This window comes from Amblyomma americanum, chromosome 6, assembly GCF_052857255.1.
Source record: "Amblyomma americanum isolate KBUSLIRL-KWMA chromosome 6, ASM5285725v1, whole genome shotgun sequence".
NCBI lineage: Eukaryota > Metazoa > Arthropoda > Arachnida > Ixodida > Ixodidae > Amblyomma > Amblyomma americanum.
Window position 1 is genome coordinate 14226852 of NC_135502.1, and position 20735 is coordinate 14247586.

Genomic DNA, 20735 nt, shown 5'->3' on the forward strand with positions numbered 1-20735 from the left:
AAGCTTCCGTTCTCTCAATCTGCGCAAGGCTTCCGCCGCTGGTTCTCCTGGGATTTTTCCGGGACTAACGACGCGACAGAACCATGGCAACCTTAGCATCGGCAGCCTTAGAATCGCGCTATGTAAATACTCGCGCGACCGCGGATCTACCGCAGCCCAGCAGTCCCCGGAGAAACGTCCGCGCTGCGGCGCGCCAGTCGGCAGAAAGTGGCCACGCTCGAGAACGGCTCTGGATTCATGGTCCAGGGATGTCACACCCCCAGCACTCCAGTTCCGCTGTGGCATGTCAGGCGTTTGCACGCGGATGCGCGAGCTGGACATATCAGAATGTCGCTGTGGGGAAACTGAGCGACGTGCGAGGGCCGTCTCACATGCTGTGATTCTTGCCGGGCGACGCAAGGATTTCCGCGATGGAGACAGCCGTCTTATGGCGCGTTCACACTTGGACATTCGGCGGCGAGAGCGAGCGGAATCCGCTGCCGCGGCAGAGATTCCGCTGGAATAACCAGCGGAAAGGCCGATCGGTCCAGGACCGAATTCTGCCGCCGGAAAAAAAATCCGCTGAATCTCGTCAGCCAATAGGAAGGCGAGTACCCGCGGCGACAAACATGGCGGCGCCCTTCGATGCAGGACGCCTCGCTTCGGACTGAATTCGTCGCTGTTACTGCCTTTTCCAGCGCGTTCACTGGCTATAAAAGAGCCAGCGGTCTTTCGCTTTGTCTTATCTCGCCCATAAGAACACGTTTGAGTGATAAATTTGCTTTAATTTTTATTTCGGGTGACGATTATGCGCCTTTTAGGCTTAAGAGGGGCGTTGGTTTGTTGACAACAATGGTTCCTCTCCTAACCACCAGATGGCGCCACTACGCGTTTAAAATGTGAGAATGTTATAAATGGCGTAACATCCGACAAAATAGCTGCATTTAGCGTACGCAAGCGTGCATACGGTTTTGGTATGTAGACAGCATCGATTAATCTCTTGCCACATCTGTGTACGCCATGAGCAGCCGACACACAGGCGATGAGCGGCGACGCGGAGGCCGGGAAGTGTGAACGAGACAACATTTCGGCGGCCGCGGATTCCGCTTCCTCTCGCCGCCGAATGTCCAAGTGTGAACGCGCCCTTAGACTGACGCAAACCTGTTGCTAGCCGCGGACGCCTTGCGGCGAGTTTCCGTCCGGTTGGAATTCAATCGCAGTGTCGGTGTGCTTGCTCTGCGACTGACCAGTGGGGAGCGCCTAGACGGCGTGCGACGAGGGGGTAACGTGGGAAGCGTTGTCACGGCAGGAGCAGAACTGTTTCTTCTAATTAAAGCATACTAAATTATTGCCTTGGATGTAAAAGTACTCTGATTGCAACAACATCACCACATTCCGCCTTACGCTACTGACGCATTTAATCATGGGTTATCAATGTTAACATCAAGCAACCCTCATTGTCGCCCCGACCAAATTCGCTGCTGTGCGTTGCATGTTAAAGCACTGCGCCAAATGCGCCGAATATTTTCGTTCTAGCCGCATCATGTGAAACGGGCCTGACTCAGCTACCGTCGAAAAGCCGGGTAATTCTATTAGGTAATGTTATTGTAGATATTTTCAAACTGTCTAATATCTAAGCAAGCGAGCATTCCTTTTAGAAATAAATCCCTCTAATCCCACCAATAACCTCCTTAGCACAAAGCTATCACTAAAGCTTGCAGCATCCATGATGGTCGCCTGATAATTTTTATTTGTTATTGACGTGCATTGATTGACGATACGTAAGCGTGCACAGCTTCGTTTACACTCTTCATTTCTACAGCTAACTTGCTAACATGAAAACCGATTCCATTCGCTGATGGAACCGGCATACACATTATTTCAGGCACGGTATTCCAAAATCTTAAAACAATGATCAGTGCAAGCAGAGACAATGTTACATTCACTGTTTTAACGGGCAAGGCGTGTGAAGCTCTAGTTTCAAATAGATATGTTGGTGCCGAACGCAAAGATGAGATTTGCAAAACAGCCTGTGCGCCCCTATGCGCCTCGATCATTGCAACGCAGCAAATATTAGAAGTCGAGACACAGAACAGGGCATGTGCATGTGTGGCTACGTCCTTGATTTGCGCCGGCTGTCAGGATACACCTGCATGCATAGTTTATTTGCCGAAGTGCGTGAACTACGACGGGATACCTGAAGCAACCTTAAGGGAGTCTCCAAAGTTCAAGACGCAAATGAAAGTACCCAGTAAGATGGTGAGGTACCCCTCTATTCACACGGTGACCGCAAACACGGTGAATCGCGATCCGTCGCCGCGGAAGACTCGCAAGTAAGCGGCATAGCAAGTCTTCCTTTGCTGATTGACGACCCAACTTCAAGGCGGAACAGGTTGAGCAGTTCGCTGTGCAGAAGCCACTGCAGACCCCATTCATTATCACCTTTATTAGCTGGCATCTAGCCGGACGCTGCGGCGTAGCCTCCTCTACAATCATGTACGTCTTCGGGTGAATACTTTCCGCCTGTGCATCAGCCAGAACAGTTCACAGCAGGCGACCAAATCAAGACGACGCTCGAGCAAACGATCGGTGCACTTTGCCTGATTATTATTGCTCGTGGGCCAGTTGCCATGGCTGCTGGAACCGGTTCTTGATACTCTTGAACATCGGACACAAATCATGGTTTGTTTCTACTTCCACCGTTAGTACATGTGGTCGGAACCCTGGAGCATAGCTCTCTGCTTCTGCCATCATAACCTCCGCTTTTCATGTTACAGTGTTGTCTGTATTAGCCTTGTTCCTCCGGTTTCGCATCGTTGGTGCCGTTGTCTCGTGTGTATGCCCAGTTCCGCAGCCAAACGGCAGACAACTGTGCACATATGTACAAAAGTGCCAGCTCGGGAACACGGCCACTCTACCCTGGTCTTCACCCTCCTGCAAAAGGCCAATTTATTACATCTACTTCCGAGCCCCTCACCAATGAACCTGCCGAATCGTTCGTGTTCGTTCAGTGGCAATGGCAAAGGAGTTAAGTGGATGTGGCAGCCGTGTGTGCCGTCATCATTGTTTGGATCATTTCGCGAATGAGCACCCCCGCCCCCCTCCTCTGTTTTTGACTTCGCACCTATAGAATTCGGAATAGCAGGAAATATATTTCCTCCATTCCACCACATTATCACTTACTGTCTCATACTCACATACCTCGCACAAAAAATCTGCACTGGTTAGCTTTTTCCCCCAAAAGCGTCCGGGCTATTTTTAAAACACCAGTAAAAACGTCATGATGCGCCGAAGCAGATAAGCATGTACTGAGTTGAATCATACCTCCATGGCCCAAATCATACCTGAAACCTGGCATAACTCAACTGACACTGGCGTTCCAAACGGTCCATGAGACCATAAAGGCCTGGAGATCAATATGCGGCACTGCCTTGACTGAAGGGGATCGTAGACACGTGAAGCTTAAGGCAAGGAGAGGTACGAGTCATAGGAAGCATGAACGATGTCACAAGTTTTATTTTCTCACAGTTAAATTACACAGTCACACAATATAACACAACCTTTAGAATTGCACATACTTATTCAATGCGTTTCTAGCCCCCAGAGTACTGAGGACTGTTGGAGATCGTTAGGTAACCATTCAAACATACAGCATAGGTAACGCAGCTTTCAATACCATGCGCTGAAAAACCTGTACAAGCAAGAGGTTTTTGCAAGTTGCAGTAAACTGCAAAGCACGAAAAGCTCACTCTTTTCGTCGGAGAAGAGCTGAAGAGAAACGCCGCCAGCTCATCATATTCAAACGCTAACAAAAATGCTGCAATAACAAAATGAACAATACAACCTCCCACTTTGCTCGACGAATCCCTGTTGGGAAGAAGGCATGGGTTGTTGCAGGAAGGAGGTCGATGGTTGGGGCACAGTATGATCACCAGTAGCCTCCCTTTGAACCACCATATCCACCACCACCATAGCCGCCCTTGGAACCACCGTAGCTGCCACCACCGAATCCTCCTTTGGAGCCACCATAGCTGCTGCCTCCATAACCACCACCACCGTGATGTCCTCCCCCAGAGCCGCCTTTGCCACCACTGGATCCGTAGCCATCGACCCCGGAGTAGCCTCCTCCTCCCGAGTAGCCCCCATAACCACCGGAGAGCCCACCACCAGAATAGCCGCCGTGGTGGCCGCCAGAAAGACCACCACCTCCTCCAAGGCCATCACCGTAGCCTCCGTCAAGGCCGCCACCGAGGCCGCCGGCAGCTCCGTAGCCACCCTTAGCTCCACCACCGAAACCCCCGTGGTGGCCCCCACCAAATCCTCCCTTGCCTCCGGCACCACCATGATGTGCTCCTTTTCCACCTCCGCCGAATCCCGATCCTCCGTAACCGCCCTTGCCTCCACCGAGCCCACCACCAATGCCGCCACCGAGACCACTACCATGGTGACCACCGCCAAGACCACCGCCGAGCCCAGCGCCTCCGTAACCGCCTTTGCCTCCACCGAGTCCGCCGCCAATTCCGCCACCGAGACCACTACCATGGTGACCACCGCCAAGACCACCACCGAGTCCGCCGCCACCAAGACCACTGCCATGGTGACCGCCACCAAGACCACTGCCTCCGTAACCACCCTTGCCTCCACTGAAACCGCCGCCACTACCTCCACCAAGACCACTTCCATGGTGACCACCACCAAGACCACCGCCGAGCCCTGTACCGCCGTAACCTCCCTTGCCTCCGTAGATCCCGCCGGCACTGCCACCGTACCCACCGTGGTGGCCACCAAGTCCAGCAGACACAGTAGGGCCTACACTTGCGTAACCTCCCGATGAGGGCCCGTAGCCAGTGGAACCTCCGTAGCCGGCACCCGATGGTCCAAAGCCTGCCGCTGGAGCCCCACCATAACCGCCCTGGGTTCCACCAGGGAAGCCCCCTGCGCCTCCTGAGCCGCCAGCACCGCTATCAGATATGGGAACCTTAAGAACAATCACCTTGGCCGGGATAGTCACTGCATTGCCTGAGAACCCGCCGGGGAAACCTGCTCCACTGGTGCCTCCAAGGCCCGCTCCACTGCCGGCGCCGCCACCGTAGCCCCCACCGACGAGTCCAGCACCGGTGACGGTCCCTCCGCTTCCGTAGCCCCCGGTGCCGGTGAGCTTGGCTCCCCCAATGCCTCCGCTGAGGACACCGCCCCCAAAGAGCGACGCACCGCTGTATCCACCTCCCGATAGCTTGCTGGATTTAGACTTTGAGTACCCTGAGAGAGCACCTCCAGCTCCGCCTTGGCTGCCGAGCCCGCCACCGTAGCCACCGGTTCCACCACTATAGCCACCGGCACCGCCACCGTAGACACCAGCTCCGCCGCCATAACCGCCTGAGCCGCTTCCGTAGCCGCTGCTACCGCTGTCACCGTAGCCGCCTCCGGGTCCATAGCCTCCACCGGAGGTAGTCGAATAACCACCGTGATGACCTGCACCGCCGCCACCGGAGGCAGTGGAGTAGCCGCCGTGGTGGCCTGCACCACCGTAGCCGCCTGCACCACCGTAGCCGCCAGAGCCGCTTCCGCCGTAGCTAGCGCCGCCTAAGCCGTAGCTGCCCGAGGAGGGACCGCCGAAGTAGGATCCGTCCCCGTAAGTCGAGTGCGCAGCGCCTCCCGCAGCAGGGCCGGCGCCTCCGAGACCGCTGCCGTAGCCGCCAGCGTGATGGCCGCCGAGGCCGCCGCCGCCGTAGCTGCCAGCAGAAGAACCATAGCCAGAAGCTCCGTAGCCGCCCAGGGTTCCTCCGCCGAGTCCTCCGCCGCCCGAGTAGCCGCCGCCCCCGTGCGACCGGCCGCCGCCGCCAGCGCCGCCAATGTTGCCCGCCAGGGAGACGCCCACCAGGGAGGCCAGGAACGCCACAGCAGCACGCTGCGAGTATCGGCACATCCTTGAGAACTTCTGAGGCGCGGGAAAATCTTCCGCGTGCGAGAGATATGGGTCACAAACACAACATATCGCGCTACATCAACGCTGGCAGCCCTGCGCGTCCTGCCTACGTTCGTGTTTCCCTCCTGTCCCCTATCGCACGTAAGTGCCCGGACACAAATATTAACTTGTGCGCGATCAATTACTTTAATTTGCTTCTAATCATTCGTCATCATTGAAATAATTAGTGTAGGTGGGTTGCGCTCTCGTAAGGTTCAGTGCTCTGATGAAGAGCGTATAGCCATGAACAGCTACGCATGAGCTCTCGAGTGGTGCACTGTGCAGGACAGAAAGGAAAATTTAAAACTAGGTGCTGGGTTTCGGGATCATGCATTCGTGCTCTAAAACACCCGCTTATACATACAAGCGACAAACGCTCGAGCGCCGTGACGACAGCCCAATTTCGCTTTTATTTCACTTCATTTCTTCCTCAGAACGTCGCTGCAGCGCTGCAGGCAAGCGTGCTCATGTGTGTAATATTTCAAAGGATTACCAAAGATTCACGAGAATAGAAAACAAAAACAAAACATATGTAAGACATTAAGGAAAAACCAGGAAGGAACTATAAGAGAAAAAAGTAAACATATAAAAGTAGCAGTATGCGGCAAAAACAGCATTCTACGTAGAGAGACTTTTCGGCTAGTGCGATCAGCTTTACAATTAGGCACCGCTATGTCGCAAGCCGGCCTAGGCTGGCACATTTCCATGAAACAAGTAACAAACGGTGCTGCGTTCATGAAAATATTGTGAAATAGAAAATAACCTCAACAATTTCTCGTTTTGGCATGTCTAAGATTCCCAAAGTTGATTGATTAGTTAAGGGAATTCCACAAAGTGCAATCAAGCACCACCAAGAGTTGACGTCCAAGGGTTGACGGAAGAAGTGTAAGGGTGGACAGTGGAAGATTCGACTAATTGGAGGCTGCGGATCAATTTTGACTTCCTGGTGTCCTTGACTGCCAAACGCGTCCGCCGGGGCCGAGATTGGATGCCGTGAACTCATGCTCAGTAGTAGAACGCCATGATCACCGGGAAACCCCGGCGGATCTAATAGCTTTAATACACCCCACTATGGCGTAAGAAAATTCTGCACAACTCTGGGATAAGTATCCCGTGCGAGCGTCGGACAAGGGCTGAGTTTGCTTGAACTGTAAAGGCTCCACACAACTGAACAGCTTTTTTTTTTTTTTTGCAGCTGAAAGGCGACGTTAAGTTGGGAGCTAATTCTCGTTATTCCTTTGATCTGTGAAGCTTGTTAATGCATGCATCTCGCAAGATTTATGCGAGGAAATGCACCGTCTTTGCCAGAAGTAACCAGGCTGCATGGTGTACTTCTCAGACGTAAAATGGAGCCCTTATGCCATCTCTCAAGCTCTAAATCTCTGTAAGGTAAGGCGAGCATACTGACGACCAGCGCGAAATTCGACAAGGGACCGAAAGAAAAGACAACACGTAAGGGGAACCCTATTACACATCTTTCAAGATCTTTTGATCTTTAAAGGAGCCGTATGCGCTCCACAATACGAGTGAGAAGCAAGCCATGCAGCCAGGTTACTTCTGGCCAATACGGTGCAAGAGCTCTCCAAGCTTTAAGCCTTGCTCGAGTGTTCTGCGTCTGGCGCGGTGTAGCATCTCCGGTTCTGAACCTATCAACAATAATTCCGTTAATGCTGTTGTTGAGCTCAAGATGTTTCTCAAGCTGTCCTACGCTTCGACACTTGACCAGACCTTCTGCCACGTGAAGATTGCAATGGAAAAAAGGAAGAACGACAGCAAAATCTCGGAGAGTAATTGATGGTGTGGAATACGTCACAACTCACAAATAAAACGCGTCATAGAGAGCAAGCAGACAGTGATGTTAACGTCAAGGACTTTGTTAATAGGAGAAAACAAGCTAGTACCAGAAAGCACAGTAGAATGCGCGCCTGAAGTAAACTTCGTGCTCGCGAGTTCGTAGGAAAGTTAGCCGACAAAAGATAGGACCTGCACAGAAAAAAGACGCCAGTATTCCCTCCATTGCTGATCTTGCCGTCCGGCCGCTCATTTTTGCAAAGCAGAACATGAAAAACATTTCCAACAACCTACTTAATTGTTCATGGCTACGTTTCATTTTCACGGGATATATTCGACGTGCAGTATGTATACAGATTATCTACTCAGGAAATGAAAGCCCGTCGAAGAAATAGCATTTCGAAATAATTCGTCATCGCAGAAATGAATAATTTGCGTTTATAGATGGTGAGTAGCCGAAAAAAACATTCGTGCTTTCGCCCTGTCCTCTCCATGTCCCTTTTATTTTGGCTACCAAGCTTCGATAGCAAATGCCCCGGCTAGCATGAATTTTGTAGCGATAACTACATTACGGTAGCATTTCGAGCCTTCAGCGTGGCGGCGTGGCGGCGCGCAACCCTGTGGCTGCGCCGCCACGCTGTCACGTGGTGTGGAGCAGCTGCCGGCGGCGCGGCGCCGTGGCTGATCACGTGGTTCGCCACGTGGTTGGTCACGTGACCAAGTTTCACTCGGCCAGCTGTAGCTATCGCGTCACTCCAGGTTTAACCAAAGCTAAACCACCGCCAATTTTTTTCTTCCGTTTCATATCTAATTTTGAATAAAAAATTAAAGAGAATTTCCTCGGGACCAAGTGTGGTCAGTTAAACACCCCTTTGGCCAAGTAGGTATTGCATTGCTGAGACGGAGTGTAGCGCACGACAGAGAGGACGGCGGGCGAATAAAGGAGACGCGGGGAAGCGTTTCTCCTTCCCTCGGCCTTCGTCTACACTGCGATTCGCATAATCAATGTTACGTCTCTTTCAAGCGCTGGAATTTACCCCAAAAACGTTCCCCATTTATTTCATGCCAGAAAAATTTTAACAGCGTTCTGGTTTAGAATAATTAAGACCACGGCTTTTAGTACAAGCGGACAAAAAAAAGTCACGCGGCACGCCACCGCACTGAAATAGACACGCATGCCTCTCTTCTCGTGTGCATGGCTGGCTCCACAGGGATTTCAGTCAAGGCCGCAAGTTGTTGCACAATAAGCACTAGTGTTACAATTAACGACAAATAGCGACACTGGTATTCAGAAGATACAGCTGTTCTGCGACTGTCTAATCCTATGCAAAAGCATGTACATTTTGTCGCTCAGAAAAATATACAAATTCAACACATTTTATAACGCGATAACGTTAAGGCACCCGTTCTGCAGGAAATCCGGCGTCGTCGGTGGCGTTGTGAGCGATAAATAAGGTGGGCCACCTGGCATCTAGTTCGCGTAACCTTGTGACGTCATAAAAACCTGTCCACTGTGGCTGGTGGCAACCTGCCCACCAAATGAGAAGCAAACTGCCAACCGTGGCAGGTGGCAATGTAGTTAAATACTGGAAGCGAGAGGGCGTTCGGGAAGAGCAACCTAGATCTCACAAATCGCACTGTTAGCTGTGCTTGAAACGGCCACCTGCCGGGGTAGTGGCGCATTGCTTAACCGCTGCACTACTGCGCCGGGAGAGGGATTTATGAATGTAAAGTAGAGAATAACCAATTCCGCACATATTGGCAATAACCCATTAGCGCTATCGGGGAGTACCCTTAGGGCGGAACTTAAGTGTCCCCGCAAGCTCTTTTCCTTACAGATATTGATTGGGCTCCGCTCATTAGCTAACGTGCTCAATATCATTCGTCTAATCAATATCTTTTTGTACTCCCTCGACTCAAGCTTCACAGGGACGCCGTAATGCGTGCTGTACAGAAATGTGATTATTAGTTACGATCCTAACCTTCAATGTGTGTTTAAAATGTTATGTTTACGTTCAATGTTCATCCACGATTGCAATACTCGTGCATTGAAGCACGCCTTCAACGCCACTGCACCATGAGCAGTTCATTTTTCAGGTTCACTTTGTTCTCGCTCCAGTTCCCTGATTTCGACGAAACGGTTGCGGACAGGGGATTTCTTTGACCTATGTCATGCACGAAAGCAAGAGTATCGTCACGTCTAACGAAACACGTTGTACAAGCATCAGGCGCGTCTGTTCTAAGCTGTGGGCCCTGAAAAAGTTGCTCGGTAGCGCCGATTTAACCAGAATCAAAAAGACAGTACAGGAATCAGTAAGCCTACGGAATATCCTGAATGAAGTTAACTTTTAACCCTGTTGGTCACAAAGAAACAAAGCTAAGCTCTACATGGAAATAAATACCGGAATAGAGATATCAGTAACGATCTTCAGCAATGGCGGCCGTCTGCCTGAATTGACGGCACGTGTTTATGGCGTGGACCACCATGGTAGCCGTGGCACCCATCGCAGGAGAACCCTCACACGTGCGAGCTGCTTGGTGGTTTCACATATCGGTGCATGGCTTTCAAGAGACGGAGTGCAGATGCGACTGTTACGTTATACGGTGCTGACAAAACGATCAAGTCGTTTCACAGGTGCCCCTGAAGATAAACACCAGAATTCTTTGCAGCTCTTGTACGAAGAACGGCGAAAAACAAATAAATGCAGTAGAAGCGCCACTCGCGATTCCCCCCCCCCCCCCCAGACCCCACCCCTGCTCTTATGCGTATTCTTTTCCTTTCGAGGCGGAAGCTACGTGCTGCGGAATGCTCTACAGCCCGAGTCGTTCTAAAGCAGAGCACTTGACTATGGCGTCGTGCGCGCCTCCAGTGCACGCTTTCTGTGAGGCAGACAAAGGAAACAAGGGAGACAGAGACCGGAAGCAGTGCACTGGCGAGTCCCGAAAGCGCGCACAGCAGCAAATTGCTTTGGGCGCCGTCATCACTGGCCCCTTTTTCCATCCTCGCCTGCGCTGCTACGCGTGTCGCAGGCGAGTACAAAAGTAGCCACGGCGGAAAGAAGACGCGCCCTCTTGCAGCCTCGGCGAGATTGGGCGATTAAGCTCTTTTAACTGGCCACCGGAGATAGCCCCGTGTGCGTCAGGGAAAGATTTGTAGCCGTCGGCGAAGTAGCGGACCCACCAAGACGACAATGGAAAACGTGCCGTTAGGCGCGTCGAGCAGACAGCAACCGTTGAGCGCGGGAATGCGGCTGCCCTAATGAAAACCAAGTGAAATTTGCTTCAGCAAACAAGGCTAGAATTTCGTCATCTGCATTTCGCTGAATATAGAGCTGAGAACATGATCAGTTCTAGTGCATGCGCACAATCATGGACGGCGCCATAGACTACCCTCTGAGCTTTAGGAGGGCCCCCCGGCCACGTGAAGTCGCACTCACCGAATTATCGGCGCCATCATTCTTATACGGACGGACGCTGAGAGCCCCCTACCTGCCGACGGAGTTCGCGCACCCGAGCACAAATATTAGCGGTGCCTGTGGGTCTCGACAGCGCACAGTGCGACAAGCACGCCGCCTGCCGTGCCGACCTCTCCTACGGGGCACCCCTCGTAGCGACGGCGGCGTTACGCTCGGCTTTGGTGGCGGAAGTGAATGCTCTCCAAATGCGGAGGGAATGTGAGAGGGGGGCACCGAAAGCGGTTTTCGGGTCACTGCCGCTCCGTCCGGGAACAGGTTTACGCGAGAGTGAAAGTGGGTCCCGGTGCGTTGCGAGCGTAACACATGGGGGGGGGGGGGGGGGGGGGGGGTCTTCCCGTGCACAAAAGCCCCTCCTCGCTTCTCAGACGACGCTGCACGTCTGCGACAACTTGCATAGTTCAGTTGCGGGAGTTCTGTGCTCTCAGGCGGTTAACGTAGCGCTCCATAACCCGGAAGGTGAACAGGCTGACGTGAGAAAGCATTCGCATGCGGTCCGAGTGGTGGTGGTGTTGGGTCGCACAGATTTTTGATTACACAGCCTCGCTTTTGTTGGACTCTGGCTGCCCACTTTGGATGATGGTTGCATAAAAAAGTATTCCTCTACTGATGTATGCACGCTTATTTTAGAACATGGCCATTACCTAAGGGGTCAGTCCAGTGCTGAAATCCGCAGCATATGCCGAATAGTTGCTGGCCATTCCCGTCAGATTTCGACATTTGTGTGTCCTGGTCGTGTTGCCCCGGAGTTACTGAGTGCGGCACGCCCTTGCGAGACCTTCCAAAGAGCAGCCTGGCGGCCCGCTGTCATAGCTTGTTCGAGAGCGCCTCCTTGCCTCGGCAACGCCGGCGGGGGCGCCCGCTATTGTACGGATCCCCCCAGCGGCAGCGCGGAAGTAAGAGCCGCCCAGGCGGACGGCTGCTTGGCGTCGTGAATGCTATAGGAAGCGCCTAATTACTGTGCTCGTGATCCCAGCGCTGTCCTGCAGAGGCAAGCTACGCTGCGCTCACGGTACGGAGCGCCTTCCAGATGAAGGCGCTTGCCAGACGACCGGCAAGGGAAGATTGAACGGTCTGTGGCAGTTCTTTCCTCCCACTTGACGTTCCGTGTGCTCTGCAAGAGGCCGGGAGGGCAGGTTCGCTGACCATTTTCGGATGCGGCCTTGCAACATCCGCGCGCACGCTACCACGCTTGCCCCTGCGAGAGCGCCCTTGGCTTTCTGCATGAAAAGATTGGCGGTCACTGCAGGGACTGGCGCTGTTGGTTCTACCGAGCAACCTCACGATCGAAGAGAGGCGATGCTGACCTCGCGCAAGGGGGAAGATATGCGTGGTTGGTGCAAAGGGCGCTGCGTGTAACATGACACGTTTAGCCAGAAGGGTGAAATTGGCCAGAGGAAAAATTGCAAAAATAGAAGCTGATTACTACGCAGAACGAATGCGGAAGCGCGGACGGAAGTGAACTATTTTCGCATGACCCTGCCTGCTAGGCGCTGTCCGCGTTGTTATGGTCTGCTGGTACATCACGCTTTGTCATAGCTTCATGGACTGTTTGGTACACTTCCGTGACTACCTCGTTATTTGGCGATTACTTGTCGTAGTAGACGAAACGTCAGAGGCTCGCTAATGGGTAATCTGCATAATTGGCCGGATGGACGTTGCACGTCCTGGTTACTGTTTGTATTACTCTTCTGAACCAATCTATATCGTCTCTATTATACTTAAATACCGCGTAACACGGATAATAATGCAAATCTGTGACTTGACGACCAAAAACTTCCCTAAGAAAAAATATTTTGTTGAATGCCCAAGTTCTATTTAAACGCAGCGAAGTTTTCTTCGTATAATGAAGAGGAAATATTTGTGGCGAGATCTGCCCATATTTGTCAACAACAGGAGTAGTTTCATGGTTTCAGCGAACGGAATTGGACTGACATTCCACACCGGACTGCACTGGACAAGCGGAGTGTCGTGCAAGGGATGTACAGGGCATGCGCTGTCAATTGTGATGACAGCTTTTTTTACGCCCACTTAATTCACTCAACTCCAGTAATAAACAGATTAAAGTCTCCTCCGTTGCGCACACCAAAGCTTACCACACAGCGATTTTCGGACACACTCTATGGCTCAATCTTTTAACCACCAAACCCATCGCTAAACCCTGCCTCCTCCGCCTGGCTAGTTACAGGCGGCTGTGTTCTAACCCACCGTAACGCTTGAATATTAGCAACTGAAATTAATGCCTAACAGCGTCGATATCGCCAATGTCCCTAGTTCCTGGGAGGAAGCAAGTACACTCGCCCAATGTCAGCCTAACATCTGTACAGAGGCGTCGTGTTCTGTATGCCCTGAACTCGGCCGGACCGCGGTGGAGCCGCCAAGCGAGAAGGCGCCACTCCGTCGCAGCCATGTCAGGGGCGTTTGCATAGCGGATGGTGTGGTTACTATCGGGAAGGGTGAACGATCGTTGCCTGCACCATCCATGAAAGCTCAGGCAGACCAATGAGCTATTACAGCGAGGGCTGTGCGTGCAAATGCGTCCCTGCAATTAGAGATGTCGACGTGCTTTCCACTGTATCCGCTATAAGCCCACGCCTGCGTCCACAGCTGTTGTTTGGACGATTCGCACAGTGACTGCTTGGGAGAGTTTGGCGCATTTTGGACGCACTTTGCAGCGAAGACAGGTCTGAACGATAGATAATGGAAACACGGTCAAACCAGTCGTAGCTATCGGACAGTTATTTTCAGTTCTGCCGTAATTAATGCAGCTGCAATTCGCTTCTTAACATGGGCAAATTTGGTGGCGGAAGCAGAGGTGAAACTACGCGAACAATCATAGAGGCCGAGCTCTTTATAGGCGTGCTGGAAACGATCCTGTGAATTTTGTTCTGGTAAGTTTGCGTGGTTGTGACCTTGTGTTTGGTACTATAGGGCACGGTTTGGACAGTAAAGAATTTTTTTTCGCTCTATTTGGGCCCCCGTTCCAAGTAGTGTCCTTTTCTTCTTCAAGTATATGGCTGGTACGCAATGTAAGATACCGCAAAATATAGATAACCGTGGTGTCAGTGGTGCTTTGGTGGGGGAGGGTCTGCTATTATTAGGGCACCGCCAACGGCAAGCCCGATGCGGCTGCTCTGGCGCAGTCGACTAACCACGCAGGAACGCGATGTCAGCCGGGCCCACTACGTTTCAGCATTGTGGGCTTCGCGGGCTCTCTTAAGGAGCGTCCTAGCCCCCTCGTTTTAGGACGCGTGAGGCAAGTAAACGTGTCACAAAATTTCTGCATGTTCTGGTTTCAGCAAACTAGCAAGTGATTTTTTTTTTGTGCAAATAACGCTGAGAAGAACATGGGAAATTCTCCAAGACATAGCGAGATACCGCGTGTCTTAGTGATGCGGAAAATAAATTGATTCCAGGAAATCTTGGCTGCGCGTTTACGAGCAAACGAAGAGCAGCGTTTCCATCTTTGTGCTCAGTTTACAATTTAGAGGCGCACTGAGTTACGTCCGGAAGACATGACGACTCGGCCGCTCAGTTGCGATATCAACCCGGTGGCATTTGGAGAAAATACCGGAGTCATTTACGGGCAGCCCCGGCGAGTGAGACCTCCACCCTAAGCAAGCTACACCTATCTCCTCACTCCAATCTCACCCTCCAGAACCGCCACCCTCCAGGAGGCCTCCACGCACAGAAGTCCACGCAGCATCGGAACGAAAAAGCGACGGTGAGATAGAATTGAAAGACGTAGTTGGAAAGGCAGCAGCACTACTGAAACACTACCTAGCATCTACCTCCCCGCCTCGCCCCCCTAACTAACAGGCTGCCCACTCAACCACCTTCCAAAAACGCAACCCACCCACCCACGCTGCTATTTTTACCCACCTTCACGTCCCAGAAAAATTATGTTGTATGTGGGAAGCCTCGCCTTAGAGTAAAAGCATCAAAGTGATCATCGAAGGTAGATCCAACTGCTAGCGCAGCTGTCTCGCATCAGGTTTTATGATCGCGTTGTCAATTTTTGCATAGTTGTCTAGATGTGCACTGCAATTTTTCTGCAGTCGCCCAATGCAAAGGTCAGTGCACGAGAAATCACACCATCGTAGTAATTGCTACGTTCACGTGCATTCTCACTCGTAGGTTTCATTATTTTGCGACTTTAAGCAAGCTGACATCAAGAATAATACTTAATGCGCAAAATTTGCTTCAGATAAACACGTAGATGCCCTCCTATAAAATAATGATCTTAGAAGCAATTCTAAAATAATAGCAGTACCGAAAACCCACACGCCATCCCTTAAAAAAAATTCGTATTGCCTCACATTAACTTTCCAATTTGTTTTGGTACAAATATACGCTCAAAGCCTAATTTGACACATTCGAACTATCTTCATTGCCATAATATATTAGTTATGAAAGGTTTGACGCTCCGTTAGCCCTTAAAGTCCCATGAACGTGGACTCATACCAGCAGCCATTCGGTTTATGCGCACGGTTCACCTTTGATTCAACTTCCTCTTCCGGAAGGAAATGGAAACAGAAGTTTACATTTTTCATGCTTTGACTTTCTTTTCTGAGAAAAAAAATAAAGGAAATGTAGAAAGAAGTAGAGAGCATAAAGTGAGAGCAACGTATTAAGCTTCGTCTTTGAAAGTATGCAGTATGCTTAGCCATGCTGAACTTCAACTCGGAATCTTGTGTTCATATCGTCAAGTTAACAACAATGAGCGCAGAGAAGAAGACATCCGCTTTCCTCATAACGCGCCCGGTGTTAGGCTTCTCTCTAAAGAGACCGAAGAACTTTCATCTAAAATCTTTATGTTCAGGACAGTCGCTTCCCTCCTAAATGTTGTCGCCGATAAAATGTTCGCTGTTTAAACGAAAGCGTGCAGAAGTTCCGCTCTCTGCATTCGCGAGAGCGGTCTCTGCCAAGCTCTGCGAGACCGCGTCCCATCCCCGCGTCCCATGAAGCTAGCTTCATGGCATGCCACTCACCTCACGTCAGTAAGCCGAAACGTCCTGGTAGGAATTACGCCGCTTATACGAGAGAGTGTATGTAGCCAAAGCAGCAAGAAAGGCGACTGATCGAAGAAGCCCAGATGCGGTTACGAAGAGCCCCGGGGTATTTGCCTTTTCTGCCTATAGGAAGAGGGACGACGCTTCTTAAATTTAAGGCCGGCGATGCGGCACAAATTAAAAGAAATCTGTGGAGGATACATGCTGGTGGCCTGATCGCGGGAGATACTGCAAGCGGACACGACAAGCAGATGTTCTTGATTGCCTGTTGGCTTACGCAGAAGCGTTCAAATGATGAAGCATATAATAATGAATTTCTTCTCACACAATTTAAATCCCTGATTACTTGGGGTGCGAGCAGATAATGATTGTATTGGGGGTACTCTAATTAATTTATGGATGTTTTGGTCATAGAGCACATCTCTCTTTTTTTTTCTCCAACCAACCTCCATTGTAAAGGTTGATTACCGTATTGCCATATGACTAGGGAGGAAACGATGACCTTTTTGGTTGTTCCTGGGCCCTCAGAGCTATTGCAAATCTGTAGGGCTTTAATCAAATTTTTGTCTTCTCTTTTCCGCGTAAGAATTCTGACCTAAGCCTAAGCACTTCCGGGTTGAAGCAAATGCTAACGAGAGAAGGCACGTTGAATCCTCATTTCCTTCAGTATGCTGTTATTGAGGCTATTTGGCAAACTTTACGGGCAGATTTAGCAATTGTTTGCATTAACAAGGATACGCTAAGAGAGAATTAGTTGTTACCTTATACGTCATCGTTCCTCGTATGTCGTCCTTAATTAGGCGTGTCCGCGTTCCTTAGTTCTGCGAAACTACGCGCCTGCCTTTGGGTATGGGATCGCCGGATATTACTCCACCCAGTGACAAGCAATGAACTGATCAACGCCTACAGCACTGTTTCCTTCCGCATCCTGGACCGGCGACAGCGGATGTCGGCTCCGCCCCCGCTGCGAGTGCTTCGCGGTGCACGCACTCACCATGGTCGATGGCAAGTACTTCCTCGGGTGATCCAGGTGAAACCACCGGCTCTCGTCTGCCTCTCCATGGCCGGCCGCCGGAGCCTTTTATACCCGGCACTCATCCGAAGACACTTTCCACGCCGGCCGCCCACTCCTCCTCTCCCCGCGGCCTTCTCGCTGCTTCCTCCCGGCAGAGCCGCTGCTCGTCTCGGATCACCCTCGCCCCTGTCACAACAAATAAATCTGCCCAGCCCCTCCCCCTCTGCCCTTTCCACCTCGGACACACCACGAAGGTTAGCCATATTAAGTGGGTCGCCATCGAGGGTCACTTTCTTCTTCGCAATTACGACCTCGCGTCGCCGTATTCCGGCGGACCAGCGAACACCGGTGCGCGCGCGCCGCGTCCTTTCGCTGCGCCGAACAACAACGTGGTGATCACGAGAACAAAAAAAAAAGAACAATTTGAGAAAGAGGATCGCTGCCTTGTTCTTTTTTGTTGTTGTTGTTGTTGGAGACCAGCTCGGGCACCGGGCAGCGGTCCATCAACCTATCAGGTGATCGGTGGGGACACGCCCTATGCGTGGCCCGATGGGCACTGATGAGTGCACGCACCTTTTCCGAAGCGGGACTCCGCCTCGGCACAATGGGCTCCGCACTTCGGCCCATTGCAGCGGCCGCGGCGCTTACGCGTTCGTCCCCCTTGGCCGTGGCCCAGACATAGCGGTGATGCGTGGTCGCGATCCTCAATGGCCGGCCATGATAAGTTCCGCCGTGGCCTGCAATGGGTCCTCTGCGGTGTCTCGGCCCGATCGGAATGAAAACTGCGTCATTCTGCCGCATATACGCTGCGTTACACTGATCACTGAGTCGCTTGAGGACACCGGGCGGGGACAGGAGCGTTGGGGAAAGCAACGAGAACGAGATCCTTGGCTACATTTGCTTCCCTCTATAGACACGAGAAGCACATCGAAGAGGTTAAGCTGAAATTATGGCAGAAACTTGAGCATGCTGGTACACCGTCGCACAACGCGGTAGGGAACACAGCGTAGCGTGTCGTCCACTTCATTGTGATCCTGTGTTTTGTTATTTATAAAGCTTAAGCTGGCTAAATTTAGTCAGCTGCCAAAGGCGACTCGCTGAGGGTAAAGATGCTCTTCGGCTGAAGTCGTGAGCGCTCCATAAAAGCTTGCGCTCTCAGAGAGGGAAACTGCAGTATAATTCGTCTCTTGTTTCGCGATTAAAAAGCAGTGTTTAAAGAGAAAAATTTGAGGTATTCAGTAATTTTTTGGAATACGTTTTGTTCGCAAGAGATGCTCAGGTGCTAATAGCTGTGATAATAACCTGACGCTTTCCCATCGACTGTAAAGGATGACACCGAGCAGACAAGGAAAAGGTGTTGAGGGGCGCGTTAGTATGATGTAACGCAATACATCAAGCTTTGAAACCCGAGAAAGCATCTAGCGGAATACTGCTTGGGTGTCATTGGTGGGAGTGAGAAATCAGTTCAGTAGCCATTTAGTTAGAACATAATTTCATAGAAAGTAGAAGTGAAATGACAAGCACGTCGCAGGTAATTATAGCAGCGTTCGAATCTCAAGCTTATCTACCTAATCAGAACCATAGACATAAAATAGCCAGGTTCTGTCTCGACCAAAAGTGGTGTGCCTCAGTCCATAGCGCCGTAATACCGCCTATCCGTCACCACACTTCCCGCACAAGTGACTCAAAATCAGTATACCTTCCGCAAGCAGGAACATCATCGCATCCTAACTTTCTTGTGTGAAGCCAAAAAGTGATCGTTCCGGATGAATTGTGCACCATGCACCACAGTAACATTCCATATTGAAAAAAGATTATTATGCCGCCCAATTTAGAAGCGTTTTTACGTTTCTCAATCAGAAAGTTAGTAGACCAGGCTTTGGGGCCAAATAAGCTTACATACTGGATGTATTGTTTCTTCAACTGATGGGATAGTTGGAAAGAACACTGTAAGTAATGTATCGAAGAACATAGCTACAGGTGACATTAGTTACACCGCGACAAAGTTCCTAACAGTGTATTTAAAGGTGGCTGTTTGTGTTCCTTCGATATTCTATTCAAGAAAATTTAATGGTATCAATACACCAATTACAGGCTCAGAAAAGTGAAGCCCATATCTCCGAGGCATATTTCTCGTTATGTTATTTCGAAAGCTCACTAAGGCGAATCACAAATTCCTGTTCCGTCTATATTTAATGACCTGCCGAATGAAGCATTCTAATTAGGTACCCTGTAGAAAGCTAACGGAGCAATTCTTTTCTGTGATGCAAGGATTGTGTTCCTTTAACTTGTTTGTTTTATAATGCGCTAACGTTTACCAAAAGTATATATACCCCCTCGCCCAGCAACAAGTTTTACATAATGCAAGGAAACCAACTAGCCCTAATTTCCACCATGAGTGCATTAACGGACGGCCTAAATTTGATTGGCCCCGTGTGCCACTCTCTGCATTTCGAATTTTGCATTTCACCACGACGCCACAACAGAATGTCTTGTTTAGTGAGCTAAGGCTCTGCCCCCTCCGAGCGCGAACAGCGAAGCGAAGCGCTTTGCGTAACTTCGAGGTGATGCGCAAGGTAATCGCTTGTTAAAGCGATGCCCTTCCCTCTATCGAGTTCATCGAGAACTTTTTCAGTGTCGCTGCTGATGAGTTCACAAGGAAACGTTGAAAGAATGCCTAAAAACCTTCTAAAATCTACTGCTGGTGAAATTACCAACATACGCACTGCGACAGACTACAGATCAAACAAGCCACACCAGTGTATTCTGGTAAGTGTATATTTTTGTTATTGTAATAAAAGAAGGCGAAAAATAATGTAATTGTAACACATTCTATTTTTTGTGGCCCCGTTTCTTTGGAGGCGAAAAGCTAGGGCGCCCGTGTGCTGCGCGATGTCAGATGCATGTTAAAGATCCCCGGGTGGCCGAAATTATTCCGGAGCCCTCCACTACGGCACCTCTTTCTTCCTTTCTTCTTTCATTCCCTCCTTTATTCCTTCCCTTACGGCTCGGTTCAGGTGTCGGCTGATATAAAAGACAGATACTGCGCCATTTCCTTTCCCCAAAAACCAATTTTCAATTCATTTCAATTTTGTTCAGTTACTTTAAATAGGCTCCAATTGATGACTTAAATGCATATCAGATGAGATAATTGTAATTGTAATCGGTTGCTGCTTTTCTGTAAAGTGCTCATGAATGATGGCGACTTGTAACCTGACGATAATTATGGTGTACGGGTCGATGTATGCTAGTATCTGCGCTTTTTTTTAAGTAATTGCCGGAATAAAGTATTGCTTTATCCAAAACGCAGCTGATGTGTCGCGCAGATTGCTGCTACTGCCGGGCGCCGCCGCACCGACCCACTTGTGCTTTGGGCGTGCCCGTTCTTGTATTCTGTGCCTACTCGCTGCGTTGAACAAAGGATATTCTATCCCGCTCAGCATATCATTCTTCGCCGAAGCCTCCAGTGTGTGTGATGTAAACCCACTGCTTCCACGTGA

The 20735-nt window shown here is 50.6% G+C and overlaps 1 protein-coding gene across 1 annotated transcript; it reads right to left on the minus strand.

Annotated features, from left to right (window-relative positions):
• Nucleotides 1-3464: 3464 nt before the first annotated feature.
• On the minus strand, nucleotides 3465-17284 carry LOC144136339 (uncharacterized). The gene is made up of 2 exons (XM_077668588.1): nucleotides 17215-17284; nucleotides 3465-5887 (listed from the first exon to the last, which is right to left on the minus strand). Exons 1-2 carry the CDS (start codon nucleotides 17215-17217, stop codon nucleotides 3908-3910), a joined length of 1983 nt encoding a protein of 660 aa, XP_077524714.1. The 5' UTR covers nucleotides 17218-17284; the 3' UTR covers nucleotides 3465-3907.
• Between the last annotated feature and the right edge of the window lie 3451 nt (nucleotides 17285-20735).